The 19,780-nt window shown below is 33.0% G+C and overlaps 2 protein-coding genes across 2 annotated transcripts; both read left to right on the top strand.

Annotated features, from left to right (window-relative positions):
* The first annotated feature begins 5,126 nt into the window (after positions 1 to 5,126).
* LOC107003379 lies at positions 5,127 to 6,973 on the top strand. The gene is made up of 2 exons (XM_015201696.2): positions 5,127 to 5,328; positions 6,406 to 6,973. Exons 1-2 carry the CDS (start codon positions 5,250 to 5,252, stop codon positions 6,639 to 6,641), a joined length of 315 nt encoding a protein of 104 aa, XP_015057182.1. The 5' UTR covers positions 5,127 to 5,249; the 3' UTR covers positions 6,642 to 6,973.
* A 5,981-nt stretch (positions 6,974 to 12,954) lies between these two features.
* LOC107004285 (defensin-like protein) lies at positions 12,955 to 13,906 on the top strand. The gene is made up of 2 exons (XM_015202513.2): positions 12,955 to 13,078; positions 13,432 to 13,906. The coding sequence occupies exons 1-2, from the start codon at positions 13,015 to 13,017 to the stop codon at positions 13,683 to 13,685; spliced, it is 318 nt and encodes a 105-aa protein (XP_015057999.1). The 5' UTR covers positions 12,955 to 13,014; the 3' UTR covers positions 13,686 to 13,906.
* The last annotated feature ends 5,874 nt before the right edge of the window (positions 13,907 to 19,780 follow it).

Here is a 19,780-nt window from a genome sequence, read left to right as displayed (position 1 = left end):
CGTCACGAAGTTCAGAGAGTCGATTTCAGTACCCAAATTTCAGAAGTCTAAGTCTTTTGGAACGAGACACCCTCGACGGCCCGTCGTGCCCATGACGGTCCGTCGTGGGTTCCGTCGACTCACACAGTTTTTCCAGAAATAAATTCTGCTGCTCAAAACGACTAAACAGATCGTTACACTAATAGAATGAAAAAGGAGTTTTTTTTTATATTGTTAATGATGAGAATTTTAAGTGATACGTTCTTCTCTAAAAACTATTATCTCACTTTTTCATCATACTACTTTTTTGTATTTTATATATTATTGTACAAAATTATAAATAAAACTAGAATAAATAGAAATACGAATGAAATACATATTGAAATAAATACGAAATACAAAATTTTCGAAGAAACAAATAAATACACATAAAAAAATATATGAATAAAAATATGTTTCTTAAATAACTATAAAAATTCATTTGACATACCTATTGGAACGACTAATAAAAAAAGGCTAAGATTATGGAGAAAAAAAAGAACAAAGTTTGAGTTTTATTTGAAAATGTAACTGATGAGAAAATTAAGTGATCTTTATCTTTGTTTTTGAAATATTCTCTCCCTTGATTTTCTCCCTTTTGTTATTAATTAATTATATTCTTTAAATAAAAACAAATAATAAAAACATAAATAAGATACATAACAAATTAAAATTGACATTTTTACTAAATATTGAAAGTGTTGCTAATAAGCCCTCTTAAATGTTAAAATACTGACATTTTGAAAAATTTCTCTAATTTTTATACTATGTCATTTGGGCTTATTTGGAGACTATAGTTAATTCCTAAGATCCTTAACCATTTCATTTACTCTCATTCCCTTAAAATCAAATTCTTCTCCATCAAGCTTCTCTCTAAGGCAAGAATAACAATTCCAAAACTTTCGAGTCTTCTTGGGTTTCAATAAAGATACGTGGAAACTTCATCAACGAATCCTTCACCCATTAAGCTCCAAACAAATCTCAGTTTCTTATGATTCTTTCTTATGATTCTTCTCCAATTTTAGAGTTTCTTGATTTCTTATAGGTTCTCATTAAAAATTTAGTTATTCTTCATGATTGATCTTATTATACATAATTGATCTTAATTCAACGTCTTCAATGATATTTTTTTATAAATCCATGCTATGCAAGTATTTTCTTGATCACAATTATGCTATTTTCACATGCATTATGAACTCATATTTTCAGGAATTATGAATGCTTATCATGATTTAAATAATTTCTAGAGTCTGCTCTTGCCTATATTTTTTAGGCCAATGCCTTAGGGCCTCAATTTTAGGGGGCCTCAACATTTTTTCTTACTATTTCTCTAATTATGCACGTCTCTATTGGGTATACTTAGTACCCAGTGCATTACAAAAGGAATCTCAATTATCAATAAAAAATTTGTTGGTAAATTAATTAAATCGGTTAACAAATTAAATTTAATTAAATGTCAACTTATATTAATCTATTGCTAAAAAGTTTGTCCGTAAATATTACCAACTGATTTTAATTTGTTGGTAAACTTACCAACCAAAAATCAGTTGGTAAACACCCAAAAATGTTGCTACAAAAATTTGAAATATGGCCCTGAAATTTTCGTTGATAAATTTTTCAACTAATTTTTGGTTAGTATATCGTTAGTACCTTTACTAACGAATTGAAAAGGAGTTAGTGAATTTTTTTCTTCATTTTTCAATTCAACATTGTAATTGGTTGGTAATTTTAGTAACAAAAAATTTGTGTTGGTAATTTGTCAAGAAACTTTAAATACTTTTTTTATTTTTATTTTTGGTTTTCCATCCGGTGTTCGGTACCCACATTGGAGCCCGACTAAATCTGGATTCACACCGGAAAGTCCCACATTGGGTGGTGAAGTACTCCCTAAGACCCTAACAATGATTATGTACCCGACGGAAATCAAACCTAAGACCTCTTGGTTAAAGGTGCAAGAGTACTTACCAATACACCACAACCCTTGTTTGTAATAAATTTAAAATACTTTATATGATTATTTATTTTTCTAATAAATTTACTAATTGATTGTTAGTTTATTGATAATATATCATTCAAGTTCAACGTTAGCTTAGTAATTGATTGACAATATATTCAAAATATTATTGACTGAATAATTGTTCACCAGTTTAAATATTTATTAATTTATTGAATTTAAAAATCTAAGAACATGAATATAAATCCAAAAATATTAATAAATTTTATAAATCATATTTGAATGAAACAATGCAAAACCTATGATAACAAGTTAAATTAATCTCAATATGACACATATCATTATATCAAAAAAATTTAATTTGAGCACGTTTACAGAAAATATTGACCAAGTATAAATTTTGGCCAAAAGTTAAAACGCCTAACAACACAAACTGAAAATGGAAGTCTCAAAACGTGAAACAACCATCTTGTTAGATATAAAAATGACATTTCGAAACTAATCGAACCGAAAGAATTTTCATCAGAGCATATTTAGTTTAACTTTTGGCAAGTTTACCAACAAATTACATTTCGTTATTAATTTACCAACACATTTATATTTGTTTGGTAAATTTTGCAACACAATCTTGTCGTTGGTAAATGTTTAGTTAGTAAGTCATTGGTAATATATTAATAAATTATATAAACAATTTTTTGTCCTATTTACCAACCAATATATACTTCGTTGGTAATATTACCAACAAAAGGTGTGCGTTAGTAATATTTCTGTTGGTAATCCATTGATAGAAGGTTGCTAAATTTGGCGTCATTTTTTTCCGCCGTATTTACCAACTAAAATAATTAGTTAGTAAGATATATGTTGGCAATCTGTTAGAATTTCGTTATTAAGTTTTAAAATATTATTCCGTTAGAAATATGTTGGTAGTTTAGTAGAATACTAACCAACTTAAGTTGTTAGTAAAATTTTGTTGGCAATTAGAGGTTTTTTGTAGTGGTGGACTTTTGGGATGGTTTTTTTTTTATTATTAGCGTCCGCTGACCTTTAGTAGTAATCCCTAAACCCAAGAACTACGTGCCCCCGTAGGACTTAGAGTTTGTTTGGATTGACTTTTAAAAATAGCTTTTAAGTCAAAAATAAAAAGTCCAACTTAAATGACTTACAACTTAAAAAAATAAAAAGTAGGGGGAGACATACTTTTGATTTTAACTTTTTTTTTTTAAAAAAAAAACTCATTTAAACTTATATTTAACCTTGTCAAACACTTCTAAAAGCTAGAAATGACTCAAAAGTGGGTTTACCCTACTTTAAAGTCAATCCAAACAGACTCTTAGTCTTTTACAAACTTTAGCTAATTGACCCACCTTAGCTTAATCTCATGTTCCTTACTTTGGCAAGTAAGACACTCTCTTTTCGGTACGGGAGCAAACACTAAACTCCATATTGTAGCTCACATGGTTTATGTCATTTAATGAGATCTCCTACATTTGTTACGACTTTAGAATATTGCATGACCTTGTACTATATTTTCGAAACCAAATCATCAGTTTACATGCTATGTTTACTTGATCATCATTTTTGACAGATTTATCATGTTATTAATTATGTCATGCATGTTTACGCATTTCTCCATATTCAGTACATTTCGAATACTGACCGTTTACTTTTCTGCCTACATTGTTTCATAATATTGATTCTGATGCATATCCTTCCAATCGTGGTTAGTACATCATTCTATAAACATTACCCTACTTAAGTGATTGCTCTCATGGTTTGGGGATATGTCACTTGTGATTTCTTATTTTCATTTCAGACTCTACTTTTGTTTTCAAATTGTTTGGGTCAGCTAGAAATTTGTCTTATCGACTCACTTATATGAGAGGCTATTTAAAATATTGATATTCTTGTTGATGCATCGTTGTATTCAGATTCTCTCTTTATGCTATATCAGAGAATGTATTCCGCTTTTCATGATTATTTTAGTTATGTATGCTATCTTACTATCATGCTACGTCATATGGTTAACTTGAGGCCATTTGTGATTTTACGCACAGTATCATTTTTAAAAGTAGTCTTGAATTGTAACAAATATCTAAATTTTTTATATTTTTTAAGAATATGACAAATTCTCAAATTGACCATATTTGATTAAAGCAGTACCAAAATGAATCAGGCTAAAAATCAAGCCATCCCATCCCATATCTCGACAGGTTCTATTCCACCCATCCCTCTATAAGTGTAGATCCTAGATAATCAGGGCCAGAATCATTCTGAGATTGGTTCATCCCGGCTCGCCTGTCCTTACATGTGATGTGTATTTACTATACATAAATTTAATTTTTTTTTAAAAAAAATATGATTCATAGTTATAATTAGAATTTTATGGAAATTTCGTCTCTCATCTTTCTACACTCTCACTCTCGCCTCTCTCATCTTTTTCTGCAATCTGTCGCTCACCTCTATCCTCAATTTGCTCCCACACTCTCTTGCTCTTCATCTCTCTCCTATAATATAAGTACAAATGGTAATAGTGAATGGTATAAATACGAATGATTACAATTAGTGAATAAAATACACAAGACAGTAGATGAATAAAATATAATTAGTTACCAATTATAACAATGATACAATTATATCCATCGAAAAAATTATATTTGTTAATACAATTGATTTGCATCAATAAATTGAATATTAGTAGTCTTTGATACAATTATATTCATAAATATAGTTATATTTATTGATACAAATCAATTGTATCAAATGTATTCGTGATACAATTACTAATCAGATATACAAATTAACTGTATCTCTCTCGTTGCTCTCTCTCTTCAGATCTCACTCACCTTTCTCCTCCCTCTTGTAATCTTGGTCTTCTCTTTCCTCCTTCTAGTAACTATATATTTTTGTATAGATCAATTATATTTGTAATACAATTATTGATCAAAAAGATAAATCAATTGTATTTCTTTTTCCCTCTCAATTGTCTCTTTTCTCATTCTGACATGTAACTAAAAATCATAATTAAGCAAATTATAGCTAAAAAACCTAATTAAACTTCAAATATTAGGTACTTTTGAAACTTACTCTAGTTAAAACAAAATTTATTCTCTAGTTAAAAAGGAAACTTGTCTTAGAAAGCTAATTGTGGATGAATTTGTGATTTGGTAGAGTAAAGACATTAAGGTAGCAGCCGTTGAAAATTGACAACACAGCAAACTCTTGAAACACTAATTTTCCCCTTGTCTGAACACAGAAGAAGAAACCCCAAGAATTAGAGATGCAGATGCCCAAAACCCCTAATTTGGGGCCTCTTCAATCATCCTTGTTTTTGACTCTTTTCTTACTTTTGATTACAGGTTTGTACCCTTTTCTGCTTACCAATCTTCATTTTCATTCTTTAGGAGAAAATAAAGAAAGATCTGTGTACCCCACATGGATTTAATGCTTAATTTCGTAAAAGTGAAATATATACAGAGGAAAGTTTCAAATTTTGTGTTAGAACTGAGTTATATTGCTCATGAACTTTTTCTTAAATCGTTATAGTTTAGATTTAATTGGAATACTATTAGTTTCAATATTAAACTTTGATTTGTTGCTATGATTGTTTTGTGCGTCTATAAAGTACCAATCTTGACCTCCGAGGAAGGAAAAACTGTGTGTTTCTGTTCTGATTTGATAAATCGTACTAGGGTTATTCTTTGTTTGTTGTCTGTGCTCATAGAGGTTTAACTCTATTTTTTAAATCTAAAATGTCTATGAGAAATAGGATGGTCATGGGGTGGATTTAAGGCTATGTGGAATGGGGCGGGTTAGTCTCTAAGCGGGTGCGGGATGGGTCAAAGCCTTAGTTTTTTAAATTATGCTCATTTCTTGTGTTCTAGTGCAAATTCTTATCATGAACTTAATTTTATACACCATCTTGGAAGAATTGTTTTTATGTAGAGCTTAATTACAAATCTTTTTTTTCTCGAATTGTAATTCCAATTTGGTTTTATTTTCCCAATCTGCTCCGACTAGGCCACTAGTAATGCCATTCTTTGACAATTTCATGTAAGAATTCGTGGTAAAACTTTTGTTGCAGTAATAAACTTCGACAATTTGCGATTCTTTGATTTTAGTTTATTCATCTTTCTAATCTAAGTAGGAAATTGGGATTAATCCACTGCGAAGTGCGAACAATAAATTAGTCCTGGAACTAAGGAAGTATATGTGGTGGTAATAACTTCAAGTGGGGCAGGGTGGGTTTGTGCGGGCGGGGCGGAGCCGGTTAAAAAAGAAAAAAATGCTATGCGGGGCGGGGTGGGGGTTGAGAATTTTGTGGGTTTGACTATACCTGCCCCGCCCCCACCCCGTTGCCATCCCTAATGAGAAATTATTATCTGATCTCTATTAATGGTTAACATGCTGAGTCATCCTTCGTGGTGTTTATAAAGGTTCGGCGGATTCCTCATCAACATCAAATGAAAGTAAAGGGAAAAGTCATTCATCCAGAATTTCCACCGGAGTGAGAGTAGTGATAGTGTGCCTTGGAATTTTAGCTTCTGTTGGATTTTGTTATGTCCTTTTCAAGATATGGCAGAAGAAGAAAAGGGAAGAGCAGCAAGCTCGTCTCCTAAAGCTCTTTGAAGAAGATGATGATCTTGAGGTTGAGCTTGGGATTCGGGATTGAGATTACATTTTCTCTATCTATAACACAGTGCGTTCTAGAAGAGGTTTGAGCGCTGTCATTTTACAGAAAATTGGGATTATTTTCTTTTTAGTTTGTATCACATCAATAATTAGTCTTTGCATTGTGTATAGTTGAAGATAATTTGTAGATTATATTCTTGTTTTAGCTTGTAAGGTATTTCGTAATTGACATTAATACAATGCTAAAGACGCCTATAATCTGCAATGGTTACATGAAACTTCTGAGAAGTGTAAATGATTGCCTCTGTTCCTAGGTCAATCTCGATGGGTTTACTATGTTCTGATGGAATCAATAAATCCCGTGTGCATATATTTTCTTAATCTCCTTGGTATTTAAGATCAATTTGGTGTCCACGTATTACTCTGGCTTATCTGTCAGGGTTAAGAGGACATGCCATATCTTTGTTTAGCCAAAATGGGAGCACCTGACTATAATTCTAGTACTATGAATGTTACAACTTCTGTAGAGCCAGGTATCTCTTCATTCTTCAGCCATTTATCTTTGAGGTCGAGATCACAAGGCATTAGGGGTGCGTGTTTGAAGGAAGAGACTTGCCAATATCAAATTTAGCTTCTGTCCAGGTGCCTTTTCGTTCTCCTTTGTTGGCCTGGTATTTGTGGTTGATTCTATTTCCTTGGTGCATTTACAGGCAGGATCGCTGTTATATGTTACTAATTGAGTAGCTAGTAGCATGACATTTCAACTATGTGAGTCGCTACTCGTTTTATAATGACTTTTGATTCTACCTATACACCTACTTGTATTCATTACTTTAATGTTGTGCTGGAGTACTTTCATGTTATATTAGAGAAAGTGATTTATCTGTTACTGCTTCTTTTATTTCCTCAAGGTCAAGCTCTAAGATTGTTTTTCTTGAATGAACTAGAGAGTATATAGGATCAGTATAAAACATATATTTGGAAGAAGCTAGTCTGGTGGTGTGGATGCATTTGGTTGGTCCGAGTAGGATCCAGTAAAGTAGAATAATTTCTTGCTAGTGTAGGGGTCTCAGCTGCGTACTGCAGTAAAAGAGTGTTATTTCTTTATCTCATTGGTTTTTCTCCGCTATGAATATTTGGATTTTAGAAGCGGGAAGGTCAACCAAATCCAAAGGTTTACATGGTAACTTAAAGGCGAGTGCCATACAGTTTTCATAATAACTTTACCAATTACTCTTGATTCATTTCGTTAGATTGCTGTCAAGATAAGAATGTTGTCTGTGTGATGAGAAATATTCACCCCACCCCAAATGTATGCATTTCTTGGGCATCAAGTTTTAGTCTGAGCGTTTCACACGATCATAGTATAACATACCCAGTGAAATCCCACAAGTGGAGTCTGAGTTAGATAGATATTGATATATTATTTTCGATAGAACTGATAGTCATTTATACAAAGCAAGCAGTGGGAAGCCTCATTGAAACTCCATTTTGTAATTGATGCATTCTCCATAAAGAAGTGATTATCATACTTGGCATCTCAATTACTTTCTGTCATTGGTGTGAGCTGCAAGTTCCTTTAAAAAAATAAATAAATATATTAATTCCACCATTGTGATGAGAGGTTGAGGCTTTGAGCCTACCTGTATATTAACAACCAGTAGGAAAATGCATGGAGGAAAGGGATTACGGGCTGACCTTCACAGGAAGACGAAGCAATCGATCTATATTTATCCCTGCCTATACAATGTATCTATACATCAAAAGGTTTCACTAATTAACTTCATTTATCTGTTTGTGATACAAACCAGAATCCTAGAGAATACAAATCCCATGACCTGTTAGCTAATTAAGATCCTCATTGTGAGTGTCTTCAAGAGTTGTCCCTGGCACAATTTAAAATTATATGATGTATACTAAATACAAGAAAAAAGAAGCATGGACATTTTAGTTTTTTTCTTTAATCAAGTCTATTCTTTTAACCTTAGAAGATTTAGTTTAAATGATATTTGAGATTATTTGTTTATTTCACTTCATTTATTGCTTTTGTTATGTTTATTAGAAATAAACACTGATTTGTATGAAAGGACGCAAGTCAAACCCAAACTTGCGTTAGTTTGAAAACACTACTTGTTGCCACTTTTCCTATAATATCAATTTTCACTATCAATCGAGTCTTTGGTTGTACACTTGATACAAACCGTCTTTTGGATTCCTTAGTATTAGAGTTGATTCAATTAGATTAGTATATAATATGCCTTCTCGCAAATATTCAGTCTTACTCTTAATTAACATCTAGGAAACACTTCTTATCTAGAAATAGGTCATGTCACATACAAGCGGGACAGTCCAAAGCATCATTTTCGTAATTAAGGAGCGACCTTTTTGTCAAAGATTAGATACACATTTTTTTTTTTGTGTGTGAAAATTGATAATGATCCAAATTTGAACACATAACTGGGTTAGGAGTAAATAAACTTATCATATCCTGTACCCTTTCTTTCAGATCAACCAAAACCTATCAAATATTCAAATGGTTGTTTCAGCCGCATAGAATTGGTGGCAAAACATTAAGGTTACAACACATTTGAAATTTTTGGTATTACTTATGAGGATCCAAGCTAATTAGACACTCTTCACTTTGCCAATTGCATTTTGGGATACGGCCTTAATGACCTTCAAATTGTTGGACTTTGAGATGACCCCATTTGGGAAACTAGTGATTTTACTTGCCCTTCAAGGAAAGGATACTAGTGATACCGTCATCAGTAACAAGGGAAGATTTTCTAAAGCTCTTAGGCTTACATGTGCTTCCATCTCTGAGGAATGTAGAAGATTAAAAAGCGAGTCTAGATTACCTCTTTAAAAAGATATGTCCATCTTAAGCAATGGCGGAGTCAGAATTTTTAACTAGAGAGTTTAAAATCTGAAGAATTAGACATACAAAGTACCCTAAGGGGTTTGACATCTAATATATACCTAAAATTATTTTAACCATGTAAAAATAATATAATTTTTCCCGAAGGGGTTTGGATAAACCCCCTAAAGATATGGTGGTTCTACCACTGATCTGAACAACTTTAATGAACACGAAGAGGAGGGTCATGATTCAAAAATACACATGATGACACTTGTCTTTCCCCACTAAGACAAGTTAACTTCAACCCCATAAAAACGAAAACAGTAAAGACAAGAATGAGATAAAGTGGGAAAACTTATTCTTTTACTAAAACCTCAAAAATTTGGTCTTCACATGTACAAGTCTCTAAATACATAAGTGCGGAATTAAGAAATAAATACAAGTCTAAAGCTTTGTTTCTCCTCTAAAACACTGTGTAAGGAAAGGAAAAAGAGGGTCCGCGAATGATAAACAATTACCTTTTGAAGTGTTTGACGAGCCTCGAGATCAATAGAAGGAGAAAGAGATCACACGTGTCCAGACTTAAAACCTACACAGGCATAGAAGCAAGAGTGAGTACCAACAACACATTACCCAACAAGCAACCTACTAAATAAAGTAACTGACTAGAAGTCGAATACCTCTTACACTTCAATCGAACCTTCTCAAACTTAACCTGCATAGAATTCAAACCATCTTAATTAGTAATTCTACAATCCACGACTCAAAGGCCCAATATTCACAGTTCAAACTTCACAAATCAACAATCGAACAAGTCATAAATAAGTCAATCTCAATAAAAAGTAGCTCAGTCTAACCGAACAAACACATCAATTACAATTTACAAGCAAATAATGCATAAGCATAAAAAGTATCAAGTCACGATGATCGTTGCTACCCGAAGCCATTTCCCAGTGGCTTTATAACACTCGCCGACAAAGACTTCAGCATGATAGCACTCACCGACAAAGATCATGGCATAATAACACTTGTCTGGAAAGACCTCGACATGATAACACTCGCTGGCAAATAACACTTGCTAAAAAAGACATCGACATAACAGCATTCGCTGGCAAAGACCTTGACATAATAACACTCGCCGGCAAAGACCTCGACATAGTAATACTCGCCGACAAAGACCTCGGCATAAATAACTCATCACATGTCCCATAACGGTGTTCTACAACTAAAACACACAAATATATCACACCACATACGAGACAACAATTTGCATAATTCAAGTCTACATTAATGCTTTCAAACATTTCATCAATCAATAAGGATTACATTAAGGCAATTCACATCATCATGTTTAATTCATAAATTTTTTCATTTCAACTTCCTTTTATTCATTTTTATTCATTTAAATGTAGTAAGTGGATAATTTAAACCTTTCATTTTTTTTTATTTTAAAAAAATTACCTTACATATCAATTTATAGTTGTGCCTCCCGCCATAATTTTTTCGAGGTCGGTGGGAGTTAGTGTTAACTCCTCCTTGAGATATTTTACACATTTATTAGAAACATTAATTATACTGCAAAGGTAAATAATCATTTCATTAACCAAAATAACTGGACATCTCAAAACAAATTTACTACTCAAAGATTTTCGTTTTATTTCAAAAATAATTAAATGGCCAAAAGGATAGTATAGGAAGAGAGAGAAGGTAGATATTACGGTAAAACCTCTATAACTTAATATAGTTGGTACCATGAAATTTTATTATTTTAATTTATAGTGATATTATTAAATCGATAAATTTATATATATTAATTTAAAAAAAATATTATACATAAAGTATAACAAATACATCAAAATCATTGTATGTTATTAATTTCAACCTTGTGATATTGGGATGATAAGAGTTTTCAAGATATATTATCAAACAGATTTTATCGTAGGATATAGAAGATTATGAGGTGGGACAAACTGATACAGTAAAGATTAATGTTTTGGATGCTGACAATTTTGCAACCCCTTACTGGACAAAAAATGTTCGACAAGAAAGAACAGCAAATTATTTTCGACACTGTAAAATTCGTTCAAGGGATGCAATCTCAGAGAATTGGAATGAATGAGCTTACTTGTGAAAACGTCATTAATGAACTTGAAGTCATTGATTAATGATCTCGCTTACCACAATAAAATGGATGCCAATAACCTGTTGGATTATCCGTGTGAAAGTTAAATTTGTTAAAGTGTCCAAAACATAGAAGAAATTGTGGATACCACCGAAAAAACAATGTTGATGATGAAGTTGAAGATGATAATGTACCTTTGGAACCAGTTACGCGTAAGAAAACACTTATCTCATCTAGAACTCTTCACAATTTTGTGGTACAATTTGAAATGACACCGGAGCTCTTAGATGCAATAAGAAAAGTTAGACATGAGCTTCAACTAAATTTAAAATTTAAAAGAACACAATAGAATTATATTTACTAAATTGTCTAGATATATATGTACTTTTAAAGAATTATTAATTTATGATATTAATAGGACCATATATTTATACAAGGGTCTTATAAAAATATATTATCTTATTATTTTATCGAAATTGATGATTTTTTTCATTAGCCCAAGTTGGAATCGGAGAAAATATTATTTTGGAGAGATTATTAATTTATCGAGTATTAATTTGTAGAGGTTATACCGTACTCATATAGTTGATGACCATGAGGATCATGTTATTTTCCGGAATCCTGTAAGTATTCTTTTTGTTCAATATAGTTATCTATTATTGATTTGATACACCATTTAAAAAATACTATCTCCGTTTCAAAAAGATTGTCCTAGTTTGACTTGGAACGAAGTTCAAGAAAAAAAGAAGATTTTTAATCTTGTGGTTCTAATTTAAAGTTATGTCAAATGTATAAAAATACCCTTTAATCTTGTGGTCTTAAACATGTCACGTGAAAAGTTAAAGTTAAAGTGTTGCAAAAAAAGGAAAGGAATCATTCTTTTTTAAACAGACTAAAAAGGAAATATGATCATTCTTTTTTAAACGGAGAAAGTAATAAATAATAGAGATAATATTTTACCTTATTGGTGAGAGTTCAATTCCCACTTTAAATTTCCTTTCTCTACTCCCAACTTAACAATAAAAAGAAGAACATTACTTTTTTAAAATTTTGCACGGAGTATTTGACAATCACATTGAAGCATTTGATTAAATCCGTATTCATGAAGAGAGGTCCGAAAATAAATTGCCTTTTTCTTTATCTATGATGATTCAATTCTCTACTAACCTATCCCATTTTATTATTATTATTTTTTTATAAAAAAGAAAAGAATGAAGAAACATGTTTATTGTATTTATGACCTACCGACAACCATTTCTTCACATATTATTTGCTGATTGAATTTTAACTTTTTTGGTTTTACTCTTATAATTCCACTGCCTATAAATTACCTCCATTGGGTCACTTGTTTATTCACAATTCTAAATTGCTTTCTTTCTTATTACTTAAAAAAAAAAAGATTTCCAAACTTTTCACTCATTAAAAGGGACTATGGCTCGTTCCATTTGCTTCATGGCACTTATGGTCTTGGCAATGGTGCTCTTTGTTTCCTCTGGTTTGTCTACATCATTTGTTTCTCTTAAACCTCATAAAATAAAAAAATGTGTAGATTTACTCTATTTTTTTTGGGTCAAAATACTAACTACTTTCTTTGTTTCAATTTATATGAATTAGTTTGACTTGATACAAAGTTTAAGAAAGAAAAAAGAACTTTTGAAATGAGTAATCTAAAATAAGTCATAAATATTTATGTAGATAGACATTATTTCATTAAGGATAAAGTGACTTCTATAGTTAAACTGTTACTAAATATAGAAATATATCATTGTTTTTGAACTGTCTGTACAGAAAAAATAAGATATAAACTCTCTTATTCTAACATTTGTAACTATTTGTGAATGATTCTAGAGGTGCAAGCTCAGCAGATGTGCAAATCAACAAGCCAAACCTTTAAAGGATTATGCTTTATCGATTCATCATGTAGAAAGGCTTGTGTCACAGAGGAGTTTACAGGTGGACATTGTAGCAAACTCCAAAGAAAGTGCCTATGTACTAAGGTTTGTGTATTTGAAAAAGATTCAAATGAAGTTAAAACAACTTTGGTTGGGGAAGCAAAAACTCTAAGTGAAACTGTGCTTGAAGAAGAGATTATGATGGAGTAATTAATTAGTGAGATAATTAAGAATTTGAGTGTCAAAATCAAAATTAATAAAGTATTGCCTTTTAGTAAAAGGGTAGCTTCTAATGTCGTGTTATTGGGCTTTAGTAGCCATTTGATACATTAAATAAGTTTTGACATGTCATTAATCCTTTTGGATTCTTGTATCAACTTAATTAGTGTATGTTTTAATGAAAAATGATCGACTATGGTCTTTAATTTTTATGTATGGACTATATATTACGTTTATTTGATCACATTCCGTTATGATTCGTTTTCTAAAATAAGCCAAGATATTTTAGTTTTGAACAAAATATAGAGTAATCCGAGGTAGGAGCTAGCCGTCGTACACACACGTACATATATATGTATAAAGTGGGTCACTATTAATTTTTTTTTATGGTTTGATATATACTCCTTGTTAGACACTCATACTAGGATTAAATTCATATTCAATTTGTGCAAGAAATTCCACATTAAAGAGTAAAAAACTCTCTAAGAAAGATAGTTTTACTTTTGGTGATGACGGAGGAATACAAAGAGCGCTCTACTTTGGGTGAAGCTCTAAGATTGTTTTTCTTGAACGAACTAGAGAGTAAATAGAATAAGTATAAAACATATATTTAGAAGAAGCTAGTGTTGTGATGAAAAGATGAAACCAAAAATCTAACAATAAAGAACACCAAATTTAACGTGGAAAAACCCTTCAAACTGAAGGTAACCACTATGGGATCGACAAGATCCGAATTGCTTCTCTATACTAATAAGAGAGTTACAAATATTCTTCTAATGGCTACACAACAAGTGCCAAAAGAAAACAAATAATAGCTACACCAACAAAAGATAAATAGAAAGAAACACCACCCAGATCCAACTTCTGTTCGGGACCTATCTTGCTGACTTCCGAATCCGATCTTCACCTTTCAAATCAACCACCAAAATGTCAGGAACACTCAGTCCAAATTTCAGCCCGATCCAACGGTTAGTTAATAAAAAAACACGATCTAAACGTTGCTGGTCGGAGAAAAAGACTGCAGCAAAAGAACCCTTTTCTTTCTCTCTCTTTTCTCTTGTTGAAAGCTCTATCAAAAACCTCTCTTATGTTCTAATGTCTTTCAAAGACAATACCAGTGAGCAATTAATTATTCTCTCAAGACCATCCTCCATTTATAGAGTTGTGCTTTTCCTTACAAAGCCAAAACCAACTACAAATAGGATTACAATTCCAATCCTTTTCCTAATAAAATTGGAAACCAAATAAAGAGAATAATTCCAATCCTTTTTCAAGTAGGATTAGGCCATGGACCTTTGGCTGGAACATGGGCAATAGCCCAACAAACTTCCCCTCCAGCCAAGGGGCCAAATGGACTTCAAGTGGAGGATCTGTTGGCAGGCTTCATGCCTGCCGCACTTCTACAAAACTCATGCTTATCTATGGTCACCACTTTCGTAAGCATATCTGAAGGATTGTCATCAGTGTGTATCTTCTCAACCTCAAATAATTTCTCTTCTAGGGCCATTCTAAACCAATGATATTTTCTACTAATATGCTTGGACTTAGAACGAAAGGTAGAGTGCTTAGTGAGATAAATAGTACTTTGATTATCACAAAATAAAACAAATCTTGATTGTTCAAAATCAAGTTCTTTGATAAACTCCTTCAACCAAAGCAATTCCTTGGCACCTTCAGTAATGACAATATATTCGGCTTCTGTGGTAGATAGAGCTATGCACTTTTGAAGTCTTGATTGCCAAGAAATAGCTCCCCCTCCAAAAGTGATCAAATAGCCAGAAGTGGATTTTGAATTGTCAAGGTTTCCTCCCAAATCAGAGTCCGTGTAGCATACTAGTTCAGACTTGCCACTACCAAAGCACAACTCCATATCTGACGTACCCTTCAAATATTGTAGTATCCATTTCACTGCACCCCAATGTTATTTTCCAGGATTGGAAAAAAATCTGCTAACGGTACCAACAACATGTGCAATATCTGGTCTAATGCAAATCATAACATACATCAAACTACCAACCGCGGAAGAATATGGAATACTCGACATCTCATTCTTCTCTATGTTAGTCGATGGACTTTGAGTCGTACTCAAATTAAAGTGTTTAGCAAGAGGTGTACTAACCACTTTTGTCTCTGTCATGTTGAACCTCTTGAGTACTTTCTCAATATACTCCTTTTGGGATAGAGATAACTTCTTCTTGTGTCTATCTCAATAGATTTGTATGCCTAACATCTTCTTTGCTGGCCCCAAGTCCTTCATCGCAAAAGAATTGCTTAACTCTTTCTTGAGGACTGCAATTCTAGATTTATTTTTGCCAACAATCAACATATCATCCACATAAAGTAATAAGATAATAAAATCATCATCAGAGAAATTTTGAAAGAATACACAATGATCTGAAGAAGTTTTCTTGTATCCCTGATTTTCAATGACAGATTCAAACTTTAAGTACCACTGCCTTGGAGCTTGTTTCAAGCCATACAAACTCTTTCTCAATTTGCAAACATGGTTTTCTTTCCCATTAACTACAAAACCTTCAGGTTGCTCCATGTAGATCTCCTCTTCTAAATCACCATGAATAAAGGCAGTCTTGACATCCATATGCTCAACCTCTAAATCTAGACTTGCGGCTAAGGCTAGAACCATACGAATGGAGGACATTTTCACAACAGGAGAGAAAATTTTATCAAAGTAAATCCCCTTTCTTTGACCAAAACCTTTGACGACTAACCTAGCCTTGTATCTAGGTGCAAATGTATGTTGATCTTGCTTTAATCTAAATATCCATTTATTTGTTAAAGCTTTCTTACCTTTTGGTAACTCCACTAGCTCATATGTGCCATTCTCGTGAAGTGACTTCATCTCGTCTTCCATGGCTTCTACCCACCTATCTCTATGAGTATCTAGCATGACTTCATCATAACCTTCAGGTTCTCTCATGTCAGTCAAGAGGATATACTCATTAGGAGAATAACGTGTTGAGCTTCGCTTTTCTCTAGTAGATCTTCTACAAGAGGTGCTGGAGCATCCGAAAAGGTCATCCCAACATGAGTTGGTTGATTATAATACACAACATCATCAGTAGGAACAATTATATGTTCTACACTCTCATCATTATCTTGATCATTACCTTGGGTTCCCTCATGTGCAGAAGATGTATCAATAATATGAATTGGATCAACATCAACTAAGCTCTCATCAGTATGAGAATCTAGTTTCTCAGCCTTGTCAATATCTTCAATAGTTTGATTATCAAAGAACACAACATCACGACTTCTAATGAGTTTCTTATCAATTGGATCATAAAAGCGATATCCAAACTCATCTTCACCATAACCAATGAAGATGCATTACTTAGTTTTAACATCCAATTTCGATCTCTCATCTTTTGGAACATGCACACAAGCTTTACACCCGAACACTTTCAAGTGATCATAAGAAACATCCTTATCAAACCAAACTCTGTTTGGAACATCACCATCCAAAGAAACAACAGGAGACAAATTGATAACATAAGCAACAATGTTAAGTGCTTCAGCCCAAAAAGAATTTGGAAGTTTATCCTCTGAAAGCACACATCTAACTCTCTCAACTAAAGTTCTGTTCATCTTCTCTGCCAAACCATTTAATTGAGNTCCTTGCGATTTGCAGTAGTTATCAAAGGGACCAATATACTCACCACCATTATCAGTGCGAATACATTTGATTTCTTTTCCATTTGTCTCTCAGATAAGGTTTGAAACTGTTTAAACACATCAAGCACTTGACTTTAGATTTTAAAGGATATATCCAAATCTTGCGAGAATGATCATCAATGAAAGTAGCAAAGTAAAGAGCATCACCTTTTGACTTCACTTTGAAAGGACCACATAAATCTGAGTGTACTAGCTCCAATAGCTCAGACTTTCTTGAAGGAGGATGACTGTGAAAAGAAACTCTTTTCTGTTTCCCTGCTAAGCAATGAACACATCTTTTCACCTTTGTTTGTTTCATACCAGCAAGCAAATTCTTCTTAGCCAAACAGGTGATTCCCCTCTCGCTCATATGACTAAGCATCTTGTGCCACAATTCTGATAAAGTCTCGCTCTCCACCAAATTTATAGAGTCACCAAGAATCGATCCTTGTGTCACGTATAAATTTGAATGTTTTCTTCCTCGAGCTAAAATCAGTTAGCCTTTAATGAGCTTCCATTGGCCATTGCACAAGTCATTATGATAGCCATCATCATCTAGTTGTCCTACAAAGATCAAATTTAAGGGAATTTCTGGAGCATGCTTGACATTCTGAAGGACCAACGTTGAATCGGTATTGGTTTTCAAACAAACAGTGCCAACACCAAACACCTTAACCTCACCAGCATTACCCATCTTTAACACCTCAGAGTTAACAGAAGTATAAGATGAAAATGTAGCTCCAGAATCTACTATCCAACTTGTATCTTGAGATACAAAATTGATGACATCTTTATCACAAGCGAAGAGAAGGTCATCTTGGACAACAACAACAACATTATTTTCATTGTTTTGTTCCTTCTTCCCTTCTTTAAGATCTTGCTTCAATTGTTTACAAAATCTTTTAATATGTACTTTCTTTCCACAATGATAACATATAATATTTGGATTCTTGAATTTTGACTTGCTTCCACTTTTACCTCTACTCCTCGGATCTCTTGTCTTATGTCTCCCTCGATCTTCTGTATATAGAACATCTGGATGTGAAGATGTGTCTTGAGATTTTCTTCTAACCTCTTCATTCAACACACCGCTCTTTGCATATTCCATAATCACCTTTTCACCAGTGGCAGAATTTGTTAAAGAAACACGAAGAGTTTTCCAAGAATCCGGTAGAGTATTAAAAAGCCAAAATCCTTGTATTTTATCATCAAAATTAACACCCATTCCTGATAGCTGATCAAGAATACCCTGAAAATCATTTATGTGATCAAGAATAGGACTGCCCTCCTTGTATTTAAAGGTCATCAATTTCATTAACAAGAACAACTTGTTATTGCTAGTTTTTGAAGCGTAAAGCGTCTCCAACTTTTCCCACAATGTTCTAGCATGTGTCTCATTCACAATATGGTTGCGAACATTATCTTCAACCCATTGTCTTATATATCCACATACTTGTTGGTGCTCAAATTTCCAATTTTCATCGGTCACATTCTCGGGTTTATGAATAGAAAATCGGAAGATGCATCTTCTTTACGAACAATAGATCTTTCATCTTGCTTTTCCATATGTTGTAGTTTCTTCCATTTAGAAATACCATCTTGCTCATATTCCCCTCCATATAGATAACCTTAGCATTGATACCAGTTGTGTGACGAAAAGATGAAACCGAAAATCTAACAATAAAGAACACCAAGTTTAACGTGGAAAAACCCTTCAAACTGAAGGTAACCACCACGGGATCGACAAAACCCGAATTGCTTCTCTATACCAATAAGAGGGTTACAATTATTCTTCTAATGGATACACAACAAGTGTCAAAAGAGAACAAACAATATCTACACCAACAAAAGATAAATAGAAAGAAACACCACCCTAACCCAGCTTCTGTTCGGGACCTAAAACAAGATCTTTCTGACCTCCGAATTTGATCTCCACCGTTCAAATCAACCACTAAGATGTCAGGAACACTCAGTCCAAATTTCAGCCCCATCCAACGGTTAGTGAATCAAGAAACACGATCTGAATGTTGCTGATCGGAGAAAAAGACTGCAGCAAAAGAACCCTTTTCTTTCTCTCTTTTCTCTTGTTGAAAGCTCTCTCAAAAACCTCTCTTATGTTCTAATGTCTTTCAAAAACAATACCAATGAACAATTAATTATTCTCTCAAGACCATCCTCTATTTATAGAGTTGTGCTTTTCCTTACTGTCAAAACCAACTACAAATAGAATTACAATTTCAATCCTTTTCCTAATAGAATTGAAAACCAAATGTAACGACCTGTTTAGTCGTTTTGAGCAGCAGATTTTATTTCTGGAAAAACTGGCTGAGACGACGGAACCCACGACGGACCGTCGAGGGGGTCTCGTTCCAAAATACTTAGAATTCTGAAATTTGGGTACTGAAATCGACTCT

Source organism: Solanum pennellii, chromosome 11 (genome assembly GCF_001406875.1).
Source record: "Solanum pennellii chromosome 11, SPENNV200".
Taxonomy (NCBI): domain Eukaryota; kingdom Viridiplantae; phylum Streptophyta; class Magnoliopsida; order Solanales; family Solanaceae; genus Solanum; species Solanum pennellii.
The sequence above is the reverse complement of the archived record's forward strand: the minus strand, read 5'-3'. Positions and strand labels throughout refer to the sequence as shown.